The sequence below is a fragment of the Typopeltis vanoorti genome, chromosome 2 (assembly GCF_054136105.1).
Source record: "Typopeltis vanoorti isolate ZY-2024b chromosome 2, IOZ_Tvanoo_1.0, whole genome shotgun sequence".
NCBI classification, from domain to species: Eukaryota; Metazoa; Arthropoda; class Arachnida; order Uropygi; family Thelyphonidae; genus Typopeltis; species Typopeltis vanoorti.
In genome coordinates this window covers 185,085,557-185,108,750 of record NC_143550.1, presented here as the reverse complement: position 1 = coordinate 185,108,750, position 23,194 = coordinate 185,085,557, and the positions used below count along the sequence as shown (strand labels likewise).

The 23,194-nt window shown below is 35.3% G+C and overlaps 1 protein-coding gene across 1 annotated transcript in view; it reads right to left on the bottom strand.

Moving 5' to 3' along the window:
- LOC150109733 (fasciclin-1-like) overlaps positions 1-23,194 on the bottom strand; it is a 100,345-nt gene that overhangs the window by 15,361 nt on the left and 61,790 nt on the right. Inside the window, exons 7-9 of the mRNA XM_090403135.1 lie at positions 21,953-22,109; positions 20,144-20,276; positions 2,887-3,034 (exon numbers count right to left, since the gene is read on the bottom strand). Coding sequence (XP_090259261.1) covers positions 2,887-3,034; positions 20,144-20,276; positions 21,953-22,109 — 438 coding nt within the window. The remainder of the gene's footprint in view (positions 1-2,886; positions 3,035-20,143; positions 20,277-21,952; positions 22,110-23,194) is intronic.

Genomic DNA, 23,194 nt, shown 5'->3' with positions numbered 1-23,194 from the left:
ATCACCAGGAAATATATATATATATATATTTTTTTATTTATTTATTTTTTTTTTTTTTTTACTCCTTCTCCCAAGTAAACAACACAGTTTAGTTTGCGCCTGAACGTAGTTCAAGTCTAAAAGGTAGTGCAACACCAGGACAACTCGTTGTAAAGGTGGGTAAAGCTCCGATCACTATTCTTAGTATTTCCTATAATGTAAAACACATCTCACTAGAATATGTATACTGCAATGCATTATGGGTGGGGTCACTACCCAGACCGGTTTCAACCTTTTTTGAGGTCTCCTCAGTGAGTAGCTAGACCCTGAAATACCAAGGTTTTTAGTAATACGGAGCCTTATGAACTTTATCTATACAAGTTGCTACAAGGTGCTTTTACTTTGAATAAGAAACTCTGGATGAGATAAGGATGTGAAAAGTTTTTTACCTTGGGGATTATATATATTAATATATATTATTAATATATATTAATATATATATATTAATATATATTATTTTAATATATATTATCCCCAAGGTAAAAAAAAATTCACACATACACCCACCCACCCACACACACACACATATATATATATATACTATCTTTATATATATATATATATTACACATAATGATTTAAAAATGATTTGCGCTGACTGTCGATCACGTGCACGAGTTGCTGAGTGATTCACACGATTGTGAGATGGTAGAAATTCAATGGAAGACGATCCACGACCAGAAAGGTTTGTCTCGGTTCGAACCGGTAAACAGCGTGGAATAAATTTGTGAGGTGGTCAACGGAGATCGCGAAATCAGCATTCTGGCGATCGCACAAATATCGGAAAGGACGTAGTCCGTGAAATTTCGCTGAAAATTTAGTGTCAAGAAAGACTTGTCCCCGATTCTTGTCACGTTCTTTGACTCCTGAGTATCCTGACTGATCACGAATCATTGGTGGTGCTTCGAATGTGACGCTGAAACTGAACAGCAGAGCAAGGAACGGAGATCGAGTTGTCTCCAAGATAGCAAAAGGATTGAGATCGTTTTCTTCGACATTAGTGGAATTGTTCTGGAGGGCCAGAGAGTTATCCTTAATTACTATTTAAGTTTTTTAACTTACCTTTTTTAAATTACTTCAATAATTATATAATTAATACCTTAATTACCCCCCCCCCACACGCACATACACACATACATGAGGTCACAAAACACTTAGCGAAGCTATGGAGCGGTGAAGAAGGAAGAAAGGAACCTGTTGATATGCTTCTTGAACAGCTGGGAAAAAACGATGCTAGAAAATCGTGCTAAAGGAGAGACAGATGAAATAAAAGAAGATGGCATGTTGCACATAAGACGGCAATTCTCCGTTAGTTGTAAATCCTACTTATAAAGGTTCTTCGCGTCTTAGACAGGATTCATACCGAAATCCTTCAACTTAAGGGCATCGCCGTTACTGACTGAACCATGAATGTTCGACTATGGTTGTGTAGGAGCAAAGGCAGTTGGGATGCAAGTCAGCCAAAGGAGAAGGAGCTGATCTACGTAATATCAATAGTAAGGAGAGGTAATGTGAGATTTTGGTTCAGAGAAATGGGACAGAACTGAGTTTAGGGGTTAATTTTCACCCACTGGAGAATGGCGAGGAGATCGGCGTTTATGACATTGACGATCAACAAACTTGGATTATAACAGCACAGCATAAAACAAAGAAGAAGAATACACATAAAAGAGAGGAAATAACCTCACCGTTTGGATGTTAATCCAAACAGTGATTTTTTTTTTTCTTTGGCCACCTCAATTTTTCTTAAACTGGCTTCTCTGTTCTAATTCCGCTGATGCCTCTGAATGAAATGTCAAACTATTAGCTGCTGCTACTAGCAGTGATGACATACTGCACATCTTACAGTATGTCATCGCTCTCCCGCCAGAATACCAAACAATTTCATCATCCTCCCAATGCCCTTGAACCTTGTCTTCACCAGTTCGATTTTCCAGTTTGTGGAAAACGTCAGTTTTCCTATTATTAACTCCTAGCATGGCCTCGTTCTGGGCAAATCATCGAAACAATTATTGCTTAAACGAAGGTCTCCATCCTGTATTCCATTCAAAATCACCGTGCCGTATTAAAAATTTGAACGGATGTGTTATTGGTTAGGCAGTCTTATTTTTGTGGTTAACATGACAAGTTAACATTAATTTTGCTATTAGGTTAACAGTGCTTGATGTTTGAAAGTATTCTTGTAAGTTAGAGTGCGCCTGCAGCTGTCAGCTATCATCTGTTATTCTCCTTACTCTCTAAATGAAACCAGCGTAACGTAGTTCTAAGGTGGTGGGTTGTTGCTGTTCTACTGCATGTCTGTGATAGTGTTTAGGTAGGAGATGAATTTCACTCCTCCCCCCAGTGTCAGATACCAATGTCCTAAAGGCTAACAGCGTTCCGGTAATGGGGGTTCAGTAATATGAAAATAAAATAAAATAAAACTCCCGCCCGCCCAACAGAAAGATTTGATTTGCAGTATTAATAGAGAATATATAATATATTTAGAGTTTTACGTCTAAAGGGGGGGGGGGCGAGGATATCTCTTAGATATAAAAGCCAGTTAAAAAATTACTCAATCAGTTGTAGCAAAAACCGCCATATTAAGTTGCAAGTATCCGATAATGCCTACCGAAATAGATTTGCTGATTAGGGTACCTGAAACGGTGAAATTCAGTATCGGGTTTAAATACAGACCAAGAATATCATTGAACAGCACCATTCTGAAAAATCAATCTCGCGTGTCCGTTTACTACTACGCATCATGAAAAGAATAATAAATAAATTAAACTGAGAATTATATGAAATAAAATGAGAATAAAATGAGAATAGTAACAAAAATAAATAAATTAAAGAAATAATTTCTTACTGCATAACGGAATCGCTCTTTATCTTCTCGTATACCGTCAAGTAAGGCACTCCCAGAACTCTGTCGATGATGTGAATCATCCCATTGGTGGCTCCGATGTCAGCTTGAATGGCAGTCGCATTTACTCCGCCTCCCTCCACTGTGAGCGCTGAAAATAGAAATAAAACAAATGGGTTTAATTGTGGTGTGGACAACTGAGATCACGTTGTGCAACATCCGAAGTCCAAGCAGAACACAAGATGAAATAAATCTGTAAAAATGAGTTAAATGAAAACCAAAATTCATAAAATATTCAACAACAAAAGAGGGAAATGAAAAAATGCAGTGCATGGATAGAAAACAAACAAATAAACGTATCTGAGAGAGAGCACTCGTTATTCCATCCCCTTAATAGAGAAACCCTTCATTCAACACTTTACTCGTGTTGGGTCAGTATGGAAACAAACAGACCACTAATAATAAGCATGGGGTACGCACATTTGAAGGGGTGAGAGTGGTACTGAATTGCAGCCAGAAGTCATAATATCAGAGACCTGCCTGCTTAAACAGATAAAAGAATAAAAAAAGTATTATTATTAGTATTAATGTGAATTATTGGAGAATACTGCTGGAGAATAAAAGAACTAATAATAGAAGAGATAGTGCATTTTGGAGGAAAGTAAATTAATAAGCTACGAGGAGGATGGGGGCTGGAAAGTTCTGATAAACACCAAGAACGAAAATGATATTAAAGCAACTGATATCACCACCAGGAAGAACACATCTTAAAACCGTTTAACCCCCATGTTTCATCAAATTGTAAGAATTCGTTCTTTTTCTTCTAGGATATATAAAAACCTTGTCACATGTCAATTCCTTCATGGTGATTATAACAACTTTTCAGCACACCCTCTTATCTGAGCAACTTTTAACTGAACATATTATAGTGTTAACAGAATTTTGAATTTCATATCAAAGCAATTTATTCATTATAACACATCCGAGAAAGCGATCACGTGATCTTGGAAGGCATCAGAGGGAATTCAACTGGGAAGTGACAGTAATTGAAATGGATAACTGAGCAACATCTTAAGTAATTTCATGTCTTTGTACGCCCTAAAACTAAATTTCATGTAAGTCTGGAGTCATCAGGATGAATAGGCTTGTTCTCCAAGAAATAGACGACAAGAATATCCTGTGGAAAGAGCATTGATCTGATATATCACGTACTGAAAGGGAAAAGTACAATCAATGACTAGTTGTAGATAAATAATTAATTAAAGAATTCCAAAGCAAAATTGGACTAATGGCTAACTAGATGTCTGTGCAATAAAATTAATCCAAAATCTTTTACTGTTTTTTTTTTAATTGTAAAAAGAGGTTAAAAATAATAGAAACCAATTAGGAATTACCAGTTCCATGGGACTCTCTTTTAACTCTTCAGCTGGTGTTGTGGAAGAATTTAATGCAAGGGGTTGGGTTACTTTTCGCAATTGCAGCAGGAAGAATTAAATCTGCAAAGGTCAATGTGTTATGGGTGTAAATCGTGTATCCTTCTGATCTTTTAACGTCCGACCATAAACGACAAGGTTGGAAGTTGAAATATATATCGACTTTGGAGATAAACAGATGTATGCCAGTGTTCATCACGCACTTTGGATCTTCTTCACTGAATCCATGAGAATGTGAACACTCACTTCTCACTAGAAATTTATCAACTCTGTTCCAATTCATAAGGATGGTTGAAATGATAAAATGGAGATTTAGAGATCAGTCAATCTTTTTCTTCTTATTATTATTATAACACTACTAACATCTCATATCCACGCTACTCAACAACATACCAAAAATTTAAAACACATAGACAATTACAGAACATCAAAACACGAACTGTGGAAACTATACCAGCACAATTAATATAGCTCTCATACATATTTACACTTCACAAATCACCAGCATCCGACACCTATTTTCGATCCATAAAAAATACCAAACATAAATAGTATATGCTAATCCCACTCTCTTTATAAAAGCTAACCCTAGCTTCGAAGTAGGTGGGATTAGCACGGCTTAATCAAATAACCCTCATTAGCCAATCACTACAATTAACTTCCAAGTCTCAATACCTTAACTAATTTTTTTTTTGATTGCTAAAATATTTATACCTACAATAAACATCTTGTGTGACATTGCACCTTATAATTTTACAGAGTTCAGCACTAAGTGCTGCAATTCCTACATTGGATTTCAATTAAATTTTTTAATATTATTTTTTGCGTTTATATTATTTATTTACAACACATGTTCTTCTAATATTAACAATGAAGATTATACAGAATTTTTTGTATAATTTTTTTTTTCATTTTTATTTTATTTTATTTTATTTTAAGTTTGAGAAAGAGGACTATACATACAATTTTATGCATTTACTTATAAGGATTGCTTGTAGATGAGTGAGGCAGGTTAATTCCACCTACTTCGAAGCTTAGGTTAGCTTTTATGAAGAGAGTGGGACTTAGCCTTCACTATTTGTGTTGTTGCTACTGTTTATGTATGGGATGTAGGCATTGGATGCTAGTGATTTGTGATGTGTATATTAGTGTTAATGGTTTCTTAACTTTGTTGGTATATTTTCCAGAGTTCGTTTTTTAATGTTCTGTAGTTATCTACGTGTTTTAACTTTCTTGGTAGGTTGTTGAGTTGCGTGAGTATCTGATGTGATCTTACAAAAGAACCGTATGAATTGTTGAAGGGTGTGGGGATGTAGAGAGTTGTCGTAGGTCGTGTTATACGATATGTGTCTCTGTTGTTTCGATAGGTGATGTTGAAGTAATTCCTTGTTAATGTCATGTAGTGTTTCAGATTTTTAATGCTCAGAATTCTGTGTATCGCCATGTGCTTGTCGGATATTGGTTGTTGCCTGTAAGGTGTCCAGATCACTGTTGACACGATTTTCGTATGTAATATTTCTAATTTTGTTAGGTGGCTATTTGATGTGTTTGCATAGACTGTTATTCCGTATCGGAGTAGGGATTCGCAGATACCGTGATATAGGAGTTATTTTTATGTTGGATGGAATAATGTTTTTAACTTGGAAGAGTTTTGCTGCGATGATCCGGAGTTTTGTGTGTATGTATTCTATATGTTTTGTCCATTTAAGTGGGAATCTATATAGAGACCGAGGTATTTTGCGTGTGTTACAGGCTTGATTTCGGAAAATTGGCAGGTATTTTTGTTGTTAATGCAGCGGTATGTGTAACAATGTATCGATAGTGATCCGGGACGTATGATTCTTGGGTTGTGTATTATCAACATCTGTGTTTGGTGCCGTTGATTAGAATTGCCTTTTGGTGGAAGTATGTTGTGATTTCGTTTAGGTCTTGTTGTGCTTTGCAGAGAGCTGTGTTAATGTCTGTGTGGATTGCTAGTAGTGCAGTGTCATCTGCGTATTGAAATATTTGACTTCTTATGGATATGTAATGAACATCGTTAATGTATATGTTGAATAGAGTGTGTGATAATATGGTACCTTGAGGTACACTGTGTTTTACTTGTATACTCCGACTGTGATATGTACCTATTTTTGTTAATTGTGTTCTGTTTGAGAGGTAGTTCTTGAACCATGTATGCAGTGCTCCTCTTATACCTATTGAGTATAGTATAATTATTATACTATTATTATTATACTAATTATATTATTATTACTATTATTATTATTATTATTATTACTATTATATTATTATTACAAAGAGGTACATGTAACCTGTGGAGTACCGCAAGGAGCTGTCCTATCTCCCATTCTATTTAACATATACACACACAACATAAGCCAACTCCCCCTAAAAAGTAAAATCTTCCAGTATGCAGACGACACTGCCATAGTATCCATTCACAACACTGCAAAAATCGCTTACGAAAATATGCAACACGACATCAATCAAATCACTAACTGGTTAACCGAAAACGGCATATATATAAACCCTGGAAAAACAAAGCTAATGATATTCAAAAACCCCCAAACCGTGCCCATAGAAACTTAATATCTCACTATCAAACATTCATTCTCCTATCCACAAAGTGCAGAACCTAAAATCACAACCATCACAAAGGTGAAAACAACACGCTACCTTGGACTTCACTTCGATGCAGATCAAAGTTGGAATAGCCATACAAACTACCTACATACCAAGCTTAGGATAATAGCAAGCAAACTATACAGATTAAAAGATATTGCCCCAACCCACATAAAAATACTAATCTATAAAGCATTATGTGAAAACATTTTAAGATATGCAATCATCATACGCATTCTGCACAGACTACAGACTTAACAGGCTACAATGGTTGCAAGATAAAATGATAAAACTGATATTCTGGGAACAACCCACTCTTATGCAGGAAGCATGGACAAAACACAAAATATTTAAGGTGAAACACTTACGCCACTACACAGTCATGTTAAAACACTACTACAGCCCAACATATAGAGTAACCAGAACAACATATCAAATAACAAGACCACAGTCAACAAACTACATAACATATAAGTACAACAATCACCACGGCAAAGCCACCCGAAACTTCTACATACCTGACATGATAAACAAACTGCCGTTCGACAACAGAAACCTAGGAACATACAGAGAGCTGAAACAGGCACTATATAAATATTATAGCGAGAATGAAAATTAGAGCAATTCCTGTTTCTCTCTCTCCCACCACACATACACACACACACAAACCTACGACAACCCCTCCTCTCAAAAAACTACCACTACAAGAACACAAAGAAACAAACACACCATGTCTAAATCCAACCCTATTTGCACAAAACAAAACAAAAAAAAAGTTAAACCGTAATAGCAGTCGAAGTCTTTCAAGCACGTACCAACAAACAGTAAAATCAACACCTGGCTTGTGACCACTATAGGAACACAACCATGAAACCACCACCCTCTGTCACCTATTATCTTCCTCAGATAAGCTCTGCTAAGATTCGAGGAAGAAAATTACTAACTTGCAAGTATCTGTTATACACACTTGTAATGCGATATAAATATTATATACATATAATTACTACAGCAACTATGTATGCAATTCATCTGAGACATAAAAAAAAAAATTCTGTACAATCCTTATTGTAATAATGTAAATATTATTATTGTATGTAACTTATACTGAGACATAATAAAATGTAAAAAAAAAAAAAAATTATAAAAAAAATTATTATTATTATTATTATTATTGAATTGTGTGTGTATGTTGCATTACTGCATTGTATCGTGAATTGTGTGCACATTGGTGCCAATCCAAATTTAGCTAGTTTAAAAAAATGTATATTCATATTTATAAAATGTACTCTGCATTTTGTATATCGAATTTTCGTACTGTACAGAAAAGAGAATATGTTTTTCATTGTGTGTGTGCAGATACTCTGTGTGATAGTAAACCTTATAATTTTCATTGTAAAAATAAATAAGTCGTTTATATAAAATAAACCTTATTGTAAATATTGTAAATATTATTATTGTATGTAATTTATACTGAGACATAATAAAATGTTAAAAAAAATATTAATTATATTACTATTATTATTATGCTAATTATTATATTATAATTATTATAATATATTATTATTATTATTATTTTAAACATTTTTATTATTTCTCAGATAAATTACATACATTATAGGAACACAATTATGCATAACAAATACTTTCTCATACATAAAGTTTTTTTTAAATAATAATAATAACAATAACTGTTTACAACGTATATTATTATAATATTCATAATGATGATTATTAAAGATGTTTCTTTGCAATTTTACACTCTATATATACAATATCAATGGATATAATCACTCTATATTGCATTCTTTTGTTACAGTTATTATATACATTACATACATTGGTTTACATGCGATACGTACATTACGTGCATTTGGTTATATATGATACATCTTGGATGAGAACTAATTTCTGTGCTTTCATCCTCGAAGCTTATATGTAAGCTTATCTGAGGATGACACCAGTTGGTTATTTATTGTTTTTTTGTGTGTATAACAATAATAATAATAATAATAATAATAATAATAATAATAATAATAATAATAATAATTATTATTATTATTATTATTATTATTATTATTATTATATGGAGGGTGCTGTGTAGGCAGACGAATGCACCCACGCTATTATTGCTACTCCCGTTTTTATAGGTTTAAAGTGGTTTTAATTCATGTTTTTAATTTGAAAGTGTGGCTATTTAATTCTGCTAGTCACGCTGAAGACAGGGACGTTTAAATTATCTAAATCGGCGAAGTAATATCCAAATTCTGTGTGCTGAAAATAATAGAGTGAACTGCTGTCACCAACCAGCAAAGATCAAAGGAAGTTGCCATTTTAAAAGTCGCACTATAGTAGCTAAAGGGAAGAAAGTCCAAAGGTCACCGAGACAGCGAAGGTCAAGCATAATGAGCTGTAACAAGTGCAATAAGCCATTAAGCGACGAATGGGACTGGCCGCATTGTTCTGGATGTGGCCGAAGACAACACTATGAATGCTCTGGGATCTCATAAAGCAGATGGAAAGCAAAGGAGCCGCGAAACGATCGAATGGTGCTGTCTACAATGCCTTGAGAAAATGAAGAACAAAGAACAGACACCAAAGAAAGGCAATGACACACATCAAAGTAAGTCCCTTCCTGATCCTAAAATTACAGGCAACTTACACTTATTCAAACTTATGGTTAAAGATTTTCTAAATACACACATGGAACAAATTAACAAAACGTTCGAGGAGTATGAGCATTACATACAGTACAATAACATGACACTTGAAGAAATGTTAGGAAACGTGAGAGAAATAAAGACAAAATTAACAGTAGTGATAGAAACACAAGAAACACTCAAGCGCGAAAATGAAGAATTGCAGACAGAGGTAAAAACACTCGAGTGTCAAATGGAGCACATGCTACAAAAAGAAAGAAAAAAAAATCTTCAAATTGAGGGAATAACAAAAGACAAGACAGAAGATTTAAGCAACACAGTGCAGCTGATCAGCAGCAAAATTGGCATTCAAGTCGCAATCACAGACATCACCTCTATTAATCGAGGCCCACAAAAAACACAGAGAGACCGGCACCAACCATCGCCAGTTTTACCAGGAGAAGTTTTAGAGACTCCATTCTTGCAGCAAGCAAGAAAACAAGGCTGACAACATCGATCCTAACTGAACAAGAAACTCCGAACACCAATCTACATATCTGAACACTAGACTCCATACTTTTAAAATCTTTCATACTAAGCAAGGAAGAGAAAAACTAAAAGTTCCTGTGGACTAAGTATTCACAGATATTTATGAGAAAGAATGAAAACACCCGAGTTTATATAATTGCAAGAGAATCCGACCTATACAGCCCAATATAAAACACTAACTCTTCACATCTTTAAGAACAAGATTAGAAATCACTTAAAAACTATATAATGGAGATCTCAAATATAAGCGAACATATCCAGTCAGACAATATAAACATCAAGGTCTTTGACTCTTTGAAAAAATGGTCAGACAATATTTCCACCAATACCGACTTCACTATCATGCACACAAACATAAGAAGTATAAAAAAACACTGGGTTACATTGATAACACTGCTCAACTAAACCTTGACAAACATAGATGCGCTAATACTGACCGAAGTTGCAATAAACGACACAGAAATTTACGCATACAACATTAATAATTACCAAACCTATAACTTATGCAGACCAACAAAAGAGGAGGAGGCATCGTGGCATTTATCAAAAAAAATACAATGTGACTGAAAAACAAACTCATTTCGAACATGCAGAAATACTACTTTTGAAAATCACAAATAACCACAAACATAGTATCAAATACACAATAAACACAATATACAGACCCTCAGATAATAATCCACTCAGTTTTCTTCACGAATTAGAAACATGGCTAAGCGGCATCGAACCCCGTACAACACACATAGTCTCATCCTAATAGGAGACATTAATATAAATACTCTTGACCACGCTTCTTCAATCACTAACACATACTAAGTCAGTAGAACATAAACCCTACCATTAACTCCCCAACAAGAGAAGATATACTCAAATTTTCATTAAAGCAACCATGCATTGATCATATCAAATAGGCTCCCATCCATACATATACATCATCAGTAATTAACGTCAAAATTACCGATCACTACTTTGTCTCACATTACGTTACCTACTCCCCCCCTCCCACCGCCACAAAAGTCGACAAAACTCGATCATATTAAAGAGCATTGTCGACAACCTTGTAAAAAATACAAACTGTAATTGCCTACTTAAAATAAATGATCCTGTAACATTATACGAGAATTTTCAACTAAAGTTCACAGAAATATACAAAAAAGCAACAAAGCCTACACAAACGAGGCGACAAACAGGCAATAATTCACGGATAAATGGTGACGTAGTAAATAGTATTATTGTAAAAGAAAATCTATGGAAAAAACTAAAAAAGTTACCCAGTAACACACGTTTACAAACATTACACAAAAGCACAAAAAATCAACCTAACAACAAATATTCGTAGGGCAAAAAAAAGACACTACTACTTCCAAAAATTCATGGAATATAACGACAACATGAAGCAAACATGGGCTACACTTAACGAATTAGTAACTCGAAAAAAGAAAACTTCAGCACAAGATTTTATTGCAAAACTTTTCGGTTAGGATACAAACCAAGAGGAACTAGAAAATTCATTTAACCATGCTTTCATAAACAATCACACACAACTCAAAAAAGACAATCTACCAAATGATCAACAAATAAAAACTACAGGCACAAAGTCAACAACAAACTATGTATTTTCCATCCTGCAACAAAAGAGGAACCGATAGAAGCACTCTTAGAGCTAAAACCAAAGACTAGTCCATGAATAGATAAAATAAGACTCACAAATCTTTTAACACTCTTTGAACAAATAAATCCAATATTTTTGAGGCTCGTGAACATAATATTCGACACAGGCATTATTCCACAACAACTAAAAACTGCAGTAATTACGCCAATTTACAAAAATGACTAAAGGAACGATAATCAGAGCTACAGACCAACAGCTATTCTACAAGACATTTCAAAAATTCTAGAAAAAATAACACACACCAGACTACAGAACTATTTACAGAAGTACAACATCATCTCACAAAACCAATACGGCTTTCAGAAAAGAAAAAGCACCATCACTTTATTAGAAGACATCGCCGACGCAATAAAGAAAGTCCTCGATAAAAACAAGTACGCCGTCCTTATACTGCTTGACTTAACCAAAGCATTTGATACACTTGAACATGACATACTACTCACCAAACTATACTCAATAGGTATAAGAGGAACACTGCATATATAGTTCAGGAACTACCTCTCAAACAGAACACAAGTAACAAAAATAGGTACAAGTCACTGCCAGAGTATACAAATAAAACACGGTGTTCCTCCAGGCGCCATATTATCACCCACTCTATTCAACATATACATTAATGATGTTCATAACATGGCCATAAGAAGTCAAATATTTCAATACGCAGATGACACTGCACTACTAGCAATCCACACAGACATCAACACGGCTCTCTGCAAAGCACAACAAGACCTAAATGAAATCACAACAACGCAATAGTAATCAACGGCACCAAAACACATATGTTAATAATACACAACCCGAGAATCATGCAGCCCCCCACCATTATCGATACATTCTCACATATACCGCTGCATTAACAACAAGAAAAAAATTGCCAGTGTCCCGAAATCAAATCTGTAACACATGCAAATACCTTGGTCTTGACATAGATTGCAACCTTAAATGGACAAAACGTATAGAATATTTACATACCAAACTCCGGATCATCGCAGCGAAACTCTTCCAAGGAAAATACATTATTCAATCTAATATAAAAACCTCCTATATCACGGTATCTGCGAATGTCTACTCAGATACGGTATAACTGTCTATGCAAACACATCAAATAGCCACCTAACAAAATTAGAAATATTACATACGAAAATCGTGTCAACAGTGATCTGGACACCTTACACGCAAAAACCAATATCCGACAAGCACATGGCGATACACAGAATTCTGAGCATTAAAAACCTGAAACACTACATGATATTAACAAGGAATTACTTCAACATCACCTATCGAAACAACAGAGACACATATCGTATAACACGACCTACAACAACTCTCTACGTCCCCACACCTTTCAACAACTCATACGATTCTTTTGTGAGATCACATCAGATACCCACGCAACTCAACAACCTACCAAGAAAGTTAAAACACGTAGATAACTACAGAACATTAAAAAACGAACTCTGGAAAATATACCAATAAAGTTAATATACCATTAACACTAACATACACATCACAAATCACCAACATCCAATGCGTACATCGCATAAACAGTAACAATAACAACATAAATAGTGAAGGCTAATCCCACTCTCTTCCTAAAAGCTAACCCAAGCTTCGAAGTAGGTGGGATTAATTTGCCTCATTCATCTACACGTAATCATCATAATCAAAGACTGCAAATTATGTTACAAAACAGTCAGTACGGTGTTTAATATTAATGGAGATACTGATATTAAAAAAGTATATGAATTTGTATCCAAAGAAAAAAAATATTGAAAAGAAATGATGTACCTTAATCTTCGTACAGAATATTGTACAGAACATCAAGTGTAATATACATTAATGGTAAATATGTAAATACTCTGTACGATGAAAATAGAAAAATTGTTATTTTATACATAATGTGTAAACATGCAGAAATGTCTGTAATAATCACGAATGTTAATATTATAAAAATGTAAGTTGTAAACAATTATTAATTATTATTTAAAAAATACTATGTACGTGCACGTATCTGTTATGAACAATTGTTTTATTCGTATAATGTATTATATATATATAAATTATTATTATGATTATTAATATATGTATGTAATTTATATGAGACATTATCATATTATTATTATAATGATCCATTATTCAAAAATTCCGTGTAATCTTCATTGTTAATATTAGAAATTAGAAGAACACGTGTTGTAAATTTTGATGCAAAAAAGTATATGTATAACATTTTTTACTAAACCGAAAATATAACATGTGAATAGTCTAAATGTAAAAGCTATATGATAAAGATAATACTTTGTCAAATAAAAAAGGGGAAATAAATACTTAAATACATTTCCTAGGAATTGTGTTTTTATATTATGGAAAATACCAAGAATAGCGATCAGAACTTTTCCCACCTTTGCAACGAGTTGCCCGGTATTGTACTACGTTCTAGGACTACTTGCATTGGCTCACGCTAGTATTTGCCGATACTTATATAGTTTTTTATACTATATTCGGCATGAAACTCTCTGATTCCAATCTTTGAGTTTCTTATTCGATTTTAAAACAATGTGGGATTTAATATCCCCTTAATCCAAATAAAAGGGAAATAAATAAATATATAATAAAAGGTAAAATGCAGCATGTAATCATATTAACCACCTTACGTAACTGTGACTACATTTGCAAGCGATTACTGTGATCGTTATTATTCTGTTACATGAATTCCACATTATGCAAATTAGAGAGATATTGGGAGTGAAAAGTATAACGTAAGAAATTATAGCTAAATATTAGTAAATATATGTTATTCTCTGAGAGGTAATGAAAAGTGAAAGCAAAGTGATACAAAATTATTGTACCCAAGTGTACACATGGTTAGCACAGAATTGTAAAATGGCAAAGTCTAATTCTTCACTGTTGCTGTCAATTTTGTTTTATTTTATTTTAATTATTATTGTGAAAAGTGAAATTAATTCATTTAGCACTGTACATTGCATGTTAACAAAAACGTAATTGCAGGCGTAGGCTTCTGTGGCAAATTGGTTTAAAAGACAAATTTCGGTGATTGCACAACATTTTTTATTATTCAGTTATACAAAATACTGAAATAATAATAGTTCCCGACAAGTTTCGTAAATCGTAGGATAACTTAAAGTATAAACAAGAGAAATTAATAAATATAAATCATAACCGTCTGGCTATTCATAAACTCAAATAACAGAATGCAGATATAAAACGTTATTGACGTTGAACAATACTGGACGATGTCACGTGTTCTTGTTCTCGGTCATACAGTCCGAGCTCAGATTGAGGTAGATTTTTAATTAGAGCTGACCACACTTCATGGAGAATTAAACCTTAATTTTTATTGCATTGGGTTGGGTTTTTCAGCATATTAGCAGTTTCTTTAAATTTTCTTATATAGCAGTTGTTTTCTATGCATTGTCGTTTTTTGCCAGAGTACATCGTGTCCAGTGGAAGTGGTATGGAAAGCAAGACCAGTTTTTTGTTCTCTTTTGTATTGGACGTCTTTTTGGTGTTCCGCCATGCGTATTTCTCCAGATCTTCCTGTCTGTCCTACGTAGCAAATCCCGCAAGAGCAATGGATTTTGTAGACTCCTGGTTTTTTAAGATGATGATGAGGTAGTTTTGGTGGATGTAGGAATCTTGAGATTTTTTCAATAGGAAGGAAGGCTACTTTTATGTTGTGTTTGTTCATTAATTTGGCTAGCTTATCTGTAACATTTTTAATATAAGGAAGCGACATTAAGTTTTTGTAATCCTGTTTTATTGTGTTGTTAGTTGAAGGCATTTAAAGGATTCTCTTGATGGGTTTTGTTTCATATCCATTCTGTTGGAGGATTAGTGTTAAGTATTTTAGTTCTTCATTGCATCTTTCTTGTGTGCTGGAGATATTGTATGCTCTGTCTCGAAGATGTTTAATGAAGATTATTTTTTGTGAAGGATGGTGGTGTGAGGTTGCATTTAGAAATCTTCCTGTGTTGGGCGGCTTATATAATCAATAATAGCATATTGATCTGATGGATCAATATACTATTACATTGATTCAACAGACATCTTAGCAAGTCTAGATATTGTCAGCTTGTTTACAAACGTCCCGAGACAAGACACTTTGAATATCCTAGAAGACCTCTTCCCTCCGGACATCTTAGATCTTTTTAAACATTGTATAAACAATACTTTTTTCACCTATCAAGACAGAATCTGGGAACAAAAAGAAGGACTGGCCATGGGTTCATCATTATCAACGGTATTAGCAAACCTATTTGTGGAAAAATTTTAACACAATGCTCTAAAGAATTACCATAAAAAACCAAAAATGTGGCTACGCTATGTGGACGATATTTTCATCATATTCAGTGGAACAACAGATGAACATATCAATTTTAAAGCTTATCTCAACAATTTGCACAACACCATAAAATTCACTTCAGAACAAGAAGAAAATAAAAAACTTCCTTTTCTGGATATTCTATTAGAAGTTAATGAAGAAAATAAACTCTCCTTCTCAGCCGCCCAACACAGGAAGATTTCTAAATGCAACCTCACACTACCATCCTTCACAGAAAATAAGCTTAATTAAAACTCTTCGAGACAGAGCATACAATATCTCCAGCACACAAGAAAGATGTAATGAAGAACTAAAATACTTAACACAAATCCTCTAACAGAATGGATATGAAACAAAAGCCATCAAGAGAATCCTTTAAATGCCTTCAACTAACAACACAATAAAACAGGATTACAAAAACGCAATCTCGCTTCCTTATATTAAAAATGTTACAGATAAGCTAGCCAAATTAATGAACAAACACAACATAAAAGTAGCCTTCCTTCCTATGGAAAAAATCTCAAGATTCCTACATCCACCAAAACCACCTCATCATCATCTTAAAAAACGAGGAGTCTACAAAATCCATTGCTCTTGCGGGATTTGCTATGTAGGACAGACAGGAAGATCTGCAGAAACACGCATGGCTCAACACCAAAAAGTCGTCCAATACAAAAGAGAACAAAAAACGGGTCTTGCTTTCCATACCACTTGCACTGAACACGATGTACTCTGGCAAAAAACGACGATGTCATACATAGAAAAGAACAGTTATATAAGAAAATTTAAAGAAGCTGCTAATATGCTGAAAAACTCAATCCAATGCAATAAAAATCAAGGTTTAATTCTCCATGAAGTGTGGTCAGCTCTAATAAAAAATCTGCCTTAATCTGAGCTCGGACTGTATGACCGAGAACAAGAACACGTGACATCGTCCAGTATTGTTCAACGTCAATAACGTTTTATATCTGCATTCTGTTATTTGAGTTTATGAATAGCCAGACGGTTATGATTTGTATTTATTAATTCTGTTGTTTAAACTTTAAGTTATACTATTATTTATCCCTGAAGATGTAAATCCTACGATTTACGAAACTTGTCGGGAACTATTATTACTTCAGTATATTGTATAACTGAATAATAAAAAATGTGGTGCAATCACCGAAATTTGTCTTTTGAAAAAAGTGATTGTTAATATGAATTGGGAATAAAAATGAATTGTAAAATTAAAATGTAAATGACAAAATGCAAAAATAGCTGTTTAACTGTTTCAATGTAAAACTGTAACTGTAAATTGTTTTTGTTAGGATTGCTATTAATTTTAACATTAATTATAGTATTACATTGTCCTATCATAATAATTTAATAATATGCAACAAAATGTACCTTGCATTCATGTAATTTTTTTAAAGATAATAAACTGTGGTTAAGATTATTATTATTAGCAGTAGCATTTATTATTATTATATTATGAAAACGAAAGCTTGTATTGGTATCGTGGATGGTCTAAGCGTTAGATAATTCAGAATCCCTGCTGTCGAGACTAGAATTGTAACTTTCTCATGCTATTCCCCCTCACTCCCCAAGTAATCAAAGTAGTGGTCTCGTATTGCAATGGAATTTATCTCAGGCCAGACATTTACGAATCCACAATATATTAGTTGGACAATGAATACACATCATCCTCCCCATCAACTAAACGACACGTACCTGAACGACAAGTACAAAATACATTTCAGAATTTTGGTTGATTGGAAATTATTTAAAAAGTATTAAATTGGATTTATTTTAGGTTTAATTAAAAGGGCTTCGGTTTTCGGAGGAAGGAAACTTGTGATGCAGTTCTCTAGTCGGGTTGATATCTCATTATTGACTCTCCAAGGTTTTCCATGAATATCAAAGACTTGACGTTATTCAGCGAAGTGCGCTGAGGGATTCTATCGTGATACTTATGAAAATCGGCGGGTTTCTTGTAATTTGATCAAATTTTCTAGCAGGCATTGGAATGAAATATATGTACATTTTAAGTTAATTTAAGGCACATAAAAGATAGGTAGGAGTTTGGGCACTTGAATGAATCTGGCTCTACTAGAGGGTATATTAGGAACATAGCGAAGAAATGAAGTGAGTTAGAATAAAGATATTTATTGCGTTGAATATACGTGAAATGGCCTTCATCAACAAGTTGTAGAAGTGGAGAATTTATGCAAATATGAAAAAGCACTAGACAGTTATTGTGGCTTGAGGGTAGTGATCATCTAATTTCGCACTGTTGCATATGCTAGTGTTGTTATATTTGTGTATAAGCACGTATGTAGAAAAGAATAACAAAATAAAGAAAATATAATTAATTAGGATATATGAAATGAAAGAGAAGTCAAGCTATGAGTGAATATACGCAAGTCATCCTACATATGAGCAAAAGTGATTACCGAATACATGTCAGCGTATAAGACGATATTTGAAGTTTGAAAAAATTTTTGCTGAAACAGGGTTCATCTCCTGGTACAAAATCCGTGGAACGCGGTGAAGGCAAGCAGCGTTAAGCCATCATCTAGTTCGTGCGTTAATGTACTGCATAGCGGTGTTATGTCCAGTTCATGCGATGGGTGCTAATACGCTTTTGGCTTGTTAATATGCTGTTAGATTAGCTTATTGATATATCATTTGAATATAAATATTTACATTTAATACAATTTATTCATTAAGGCAAGCATTCAGTTTTTTTTTCATTTAAATCTTAACAAAACCTTGCTGATGGTCGCACGAATTAAAACATACGAAACCGAAAAGTGGCAATAAACACGTGACAAACAATTTTACTGATTGCCTCACATGGGGAAACGTCGCTCATGCATTACTCTAAAGAAAGAACCACAGTGATTGCTGTGCTTAAATAGTATTAATTTGAAAGCAAGGTATAAGAAGCTGTCGGCAGTAAGTGCAACATTTGAGGTCGTATTGTATGGCGAGTAGAGCAAAATGCACATTTGAAATGATATTTGGGGGGGTAGGGTCGTCTTATTCGCCTTGTACACCTGCACACACGGTATTTGTTATATGGTTGTCCTACTATTTTTTCTTTCTTTTTTTTTTAAATTTCAAGTATCAAATTAGTCGAGTGAGGTCTGAAGTTGGTGGTTGGATATGTTTGCAAGTTGGATTTATGTTTGCCAGTTTTATGTTTGCAAGTTGGAACCAGAGTACCCTCCGGGTACTCTGGTTCCAACTTGCAAATATAAAACGGGCCCACGATATATTTGACAATAGTTACGTGTACTGTTGAAGGATAAACAGGAATTTGGATAATTCGGAGAGTTCATTCACGCTGTTGTTTCTACCCACAATCGAAATCAGTCACCTGCTGGAGAATCCCTTTAAACAAAACTTAAACCAACTTCCGCCCACACTCAGCTTAATTTCACTGCTGCGATTTCCATCGCACATACTCCGCTTCGCTGTTTGCTATTCATGAAGGAGAATTTCCCACTGTATTCTTCGGTTTATTTTTGCTCTCGCTAGATGCCGTTGGCTCCATTCAAAGACATCTCTGGAGCATTCCCAGAGTCGAGGATGTTTTTATTTGGGCTTCACTTAAACGTTCTCGTTTGCATTTAGAAAGGCGATCAATGCAAACGAGATTGCGGCAGAATTCTTTTCCCACAAGCCACGAGCAGAAGCAACTATTAAGCGGGATTCCTCCTCCCCCACTCCCCTGTAAAATAAGGTGAAGCGATGCAAATTGCTCTAAAAGCACCACCGGTTTGTTGGAGAAATTTTTGTTCCCGTCCCTCCCTGCCCCAGGGTAACGAGACGTGAATGTTGCTTTCTTCACCATCTGTTTGCTTCTGGCATCCCTTTTCCCACTCCCACTTGAATCCATATCAAAGGTTGGGAAATTCTAATTTGTTGTAATTTAGCCCAGGAGATGGCGCTGTTGAAATCTTTCACAAATGCTAATATATTTTGTTTACTGCTAAGGCTAAAACGGATTAATAAATTGACTTACTTTTATTTCTTTCCCCACCGACTACTTTGAAATACAAAACCATCTTGTTGTCCATAGCCGTCTGGTTTTTCACTCCTCGATGCAAAACGTCTTCCGTGGAGATGACACGGATCACAGTGTGCTTCTTGAGAATCTGAAAGGTCGAAGAAAGAAAGAAAGAATCAAGAAAACTAAAACAAAGGAATGAACTATCGAATTATAATCGAAGAAATGACATTAACAGTGTGAGCGCCATTTCGGTGAGTTTTTGATCGTAAAAAATAATCGTTTTTCCGGTTGATCAGGTCACAAAGAAAAGCCACCGAGGTCTTTGGCTTTTCAGAAAGAAAGTCATTTTCTCATAATGGACTGAATTTGTTGAGCCAGAGATGGAATACCACAACGAAAATCGGAATGTCGTTTTTTTTTTTTGCGTTTCTGGAAAGCATTTGCTCCTGTGGAGCGGCAATCAGATGGTATTGGGGATAAACAAAATCCCGATTAAATGGATGGAGAAGGAGAAGTCCGATGGAAAGTTGGCAGGCAATTAAGGTAATTGACTATCGACAAAAGAAGTAACCAGCGATTAAGAAATCCAACATGCTTTTCTAATATGACGCCCGAATCAGAAAACACTTAAAGTTCAGTGAGGGCAGTCCAGTTGAGAAACATTTTTCGAAAGGCCGTCGGATAACAGCGAGATTCCGATGGGATTTCACGTAATGAAAGGCACAGAGCTTCGAAGGTAAGGCGGCTGCTTTCATTTGGTCAACTACACAGAAAGGAAACATTAGCGAATGCTGAGGCGCTTCATGAAGACATTTCGAGTCCAATAACACGACAGTTGACCACTGGGCAACACGGAGTGAAGGTTGCTATGACAACTTCAATAATAAGCGACTCTTGCGCAGAAGGCGTTCGACGACTCTTACAACAATAAAACTGCTCTCGAAATAAAAAAATTGGTCTTGTTTGTGCGACCAGTAAACCACTGTTACCATGGTGACACCTGAATGATAAATAAAGCTTGTCGGATGAAAGCGAAGCATCCGGTTCGTTTCATTGAACATCCAGTTTTGCACCGTAGATATTAGGAAAACGCTAAATCTCCACACGTAACAGAACTGGTCCGGGATGCCTCGTAATCTCCGCAATCAGACGAATCCTCGCAAAGATTTTAACGACCAAGTTCTTCCAACGTCTGTTGGGATGAGGCAGAAGTTCAATAATGGCGGGGTAGTTAATGGAAAACCGCACTTGAGATACGGTCAGATATCGACCCTTTCATCAGCACATTACTTGCCAGTTAAGATGACGGAATCTCGTGTGGGTTCTCGAAGTAATCGAATTGACTTTCCCCATTTGGAACTGTCGACAGCGTTAAGACGGAACTTAAAATACTCGTCTCGGGGGAAAAGTCCATGCGCGCGCGCTTTTAAGTGGCCTGGAAAAGTGAAAAATAAGAATTGTTATTTGCTAAGAATTGAACGATCAATTCTCTCTGGCTTTGGAATTTTGTGTGTGTGTGTGTGTGTGTGTGAGAGAGAGAGAGAGAGAGAGAGAGAGAGAGTACGCGCGCGCGTCGACCACCGAAATTTGTATATCCTCTCCTGGACCCATTTATTTCTTTTTCTTTCAAATGAAGTTTTCTGTGTAAAATTCCCATGACGGCTGTTCAGCCATCCAAAAGCTCATCCTGATTATCATCTTCTATTCACATTGACGCACCCGTTTCGTATTCATTCTCAAAGTACATTTCGAGAGATCTTCAGTCCATTCTACACACCTATTTGATCGAATATCATGAAAATTAACAGAAGGGGCACTTACATCGTGAATGGCTGTACGATTCTTCGGCAGCATCTCAAGATTCTCGCCATAAACAGATACCATGGCTTCGTTAGATGGAGCAAAAACCGTTTTGTCCTTAACGCTGTCCAGTTCGGCGAAGTAATCGCTGTACTTTTCGGCCAGTTTGTAAAACTCCCTGCAAGAGAGAAATTATAAAATTATTTTTGTAAAGTGAATCGCGGCATTTTGAAAGCAAATTAATAAAGCAGATTTAAGATTACGAAACTAAAATCCGAACCGATTAAACTGAAATTCGTTTTAAGGAGAAAATTCTCTTCTGCGTCAGAGGAAGGGGGGATATTCGCACAGCGATCCAACTAACGGAACGACGAATGTGGGCACACAATGCGCTCACAGTTTCCACACAATCCCCTGAATGCGACATTTGATTCACGGAGCCATAATTCAAGTCTTCGGCTCGACGATGGCCCGTCTTATCAGAATGTCTCAGTTGTGCACAAATTTCCTGGTGGGGCCATTAATCACGCGAAATTTGCTAACAGCGAATGATCGATTGGCTGTCTCGAGGTAAGCGAATAAACAATACATTGAGGACGTAGAACAATCGGGGTTATCTGGCGTGCCCTATTGATCAATATTGCGAAGAAAAAAGTAAGAAAAATAATCAAGAAACAGAACAAAACAATCATGGTACTGCTGCTTCAAAGCAACACAGTGCACGACGCATTAACTTGAATGAAGAACACGCCTTCTACATAAGCCCAGTTACGAATTTCTAAAACATAATTGGGATACGAAGCTAAACGCAATCAAGTTTGGAAGCTTGCAATTGAACTGAGCTTTAGACTGAGTGCAGCTAGGAAATGAGTAAGTGCTGAGCTTAGAAGTCAATCCAATTAACCGATTTAGAAACGAAAACAAGCTGAGTTTTGCATTCTTCACAACTCAATCTACATTTGTTGACTCTCATGCGTTACGAAGCAACCGTAGCTACCCGCTGAGCATGCGCTTGTTTTGCGGGAGAATAAACCTGAGTGTCCAGGAAGATGAACTCTGCACCACCCCATCAGGCCGCCCAAGTCACCTTCAGCTGAAAAGCTATTTTATAAATCGCCACTCGTACTACGATTAGAAAGGCAAAGGTCACAAATATACGAACTCGAGCATCGAGTCCAACTCTTAAGAGCAAACCGGAGATATCGATCGTGTAAGGAACACGGCGTTGATCATGAATATCAAAAACACTTTAATGATTGAGAC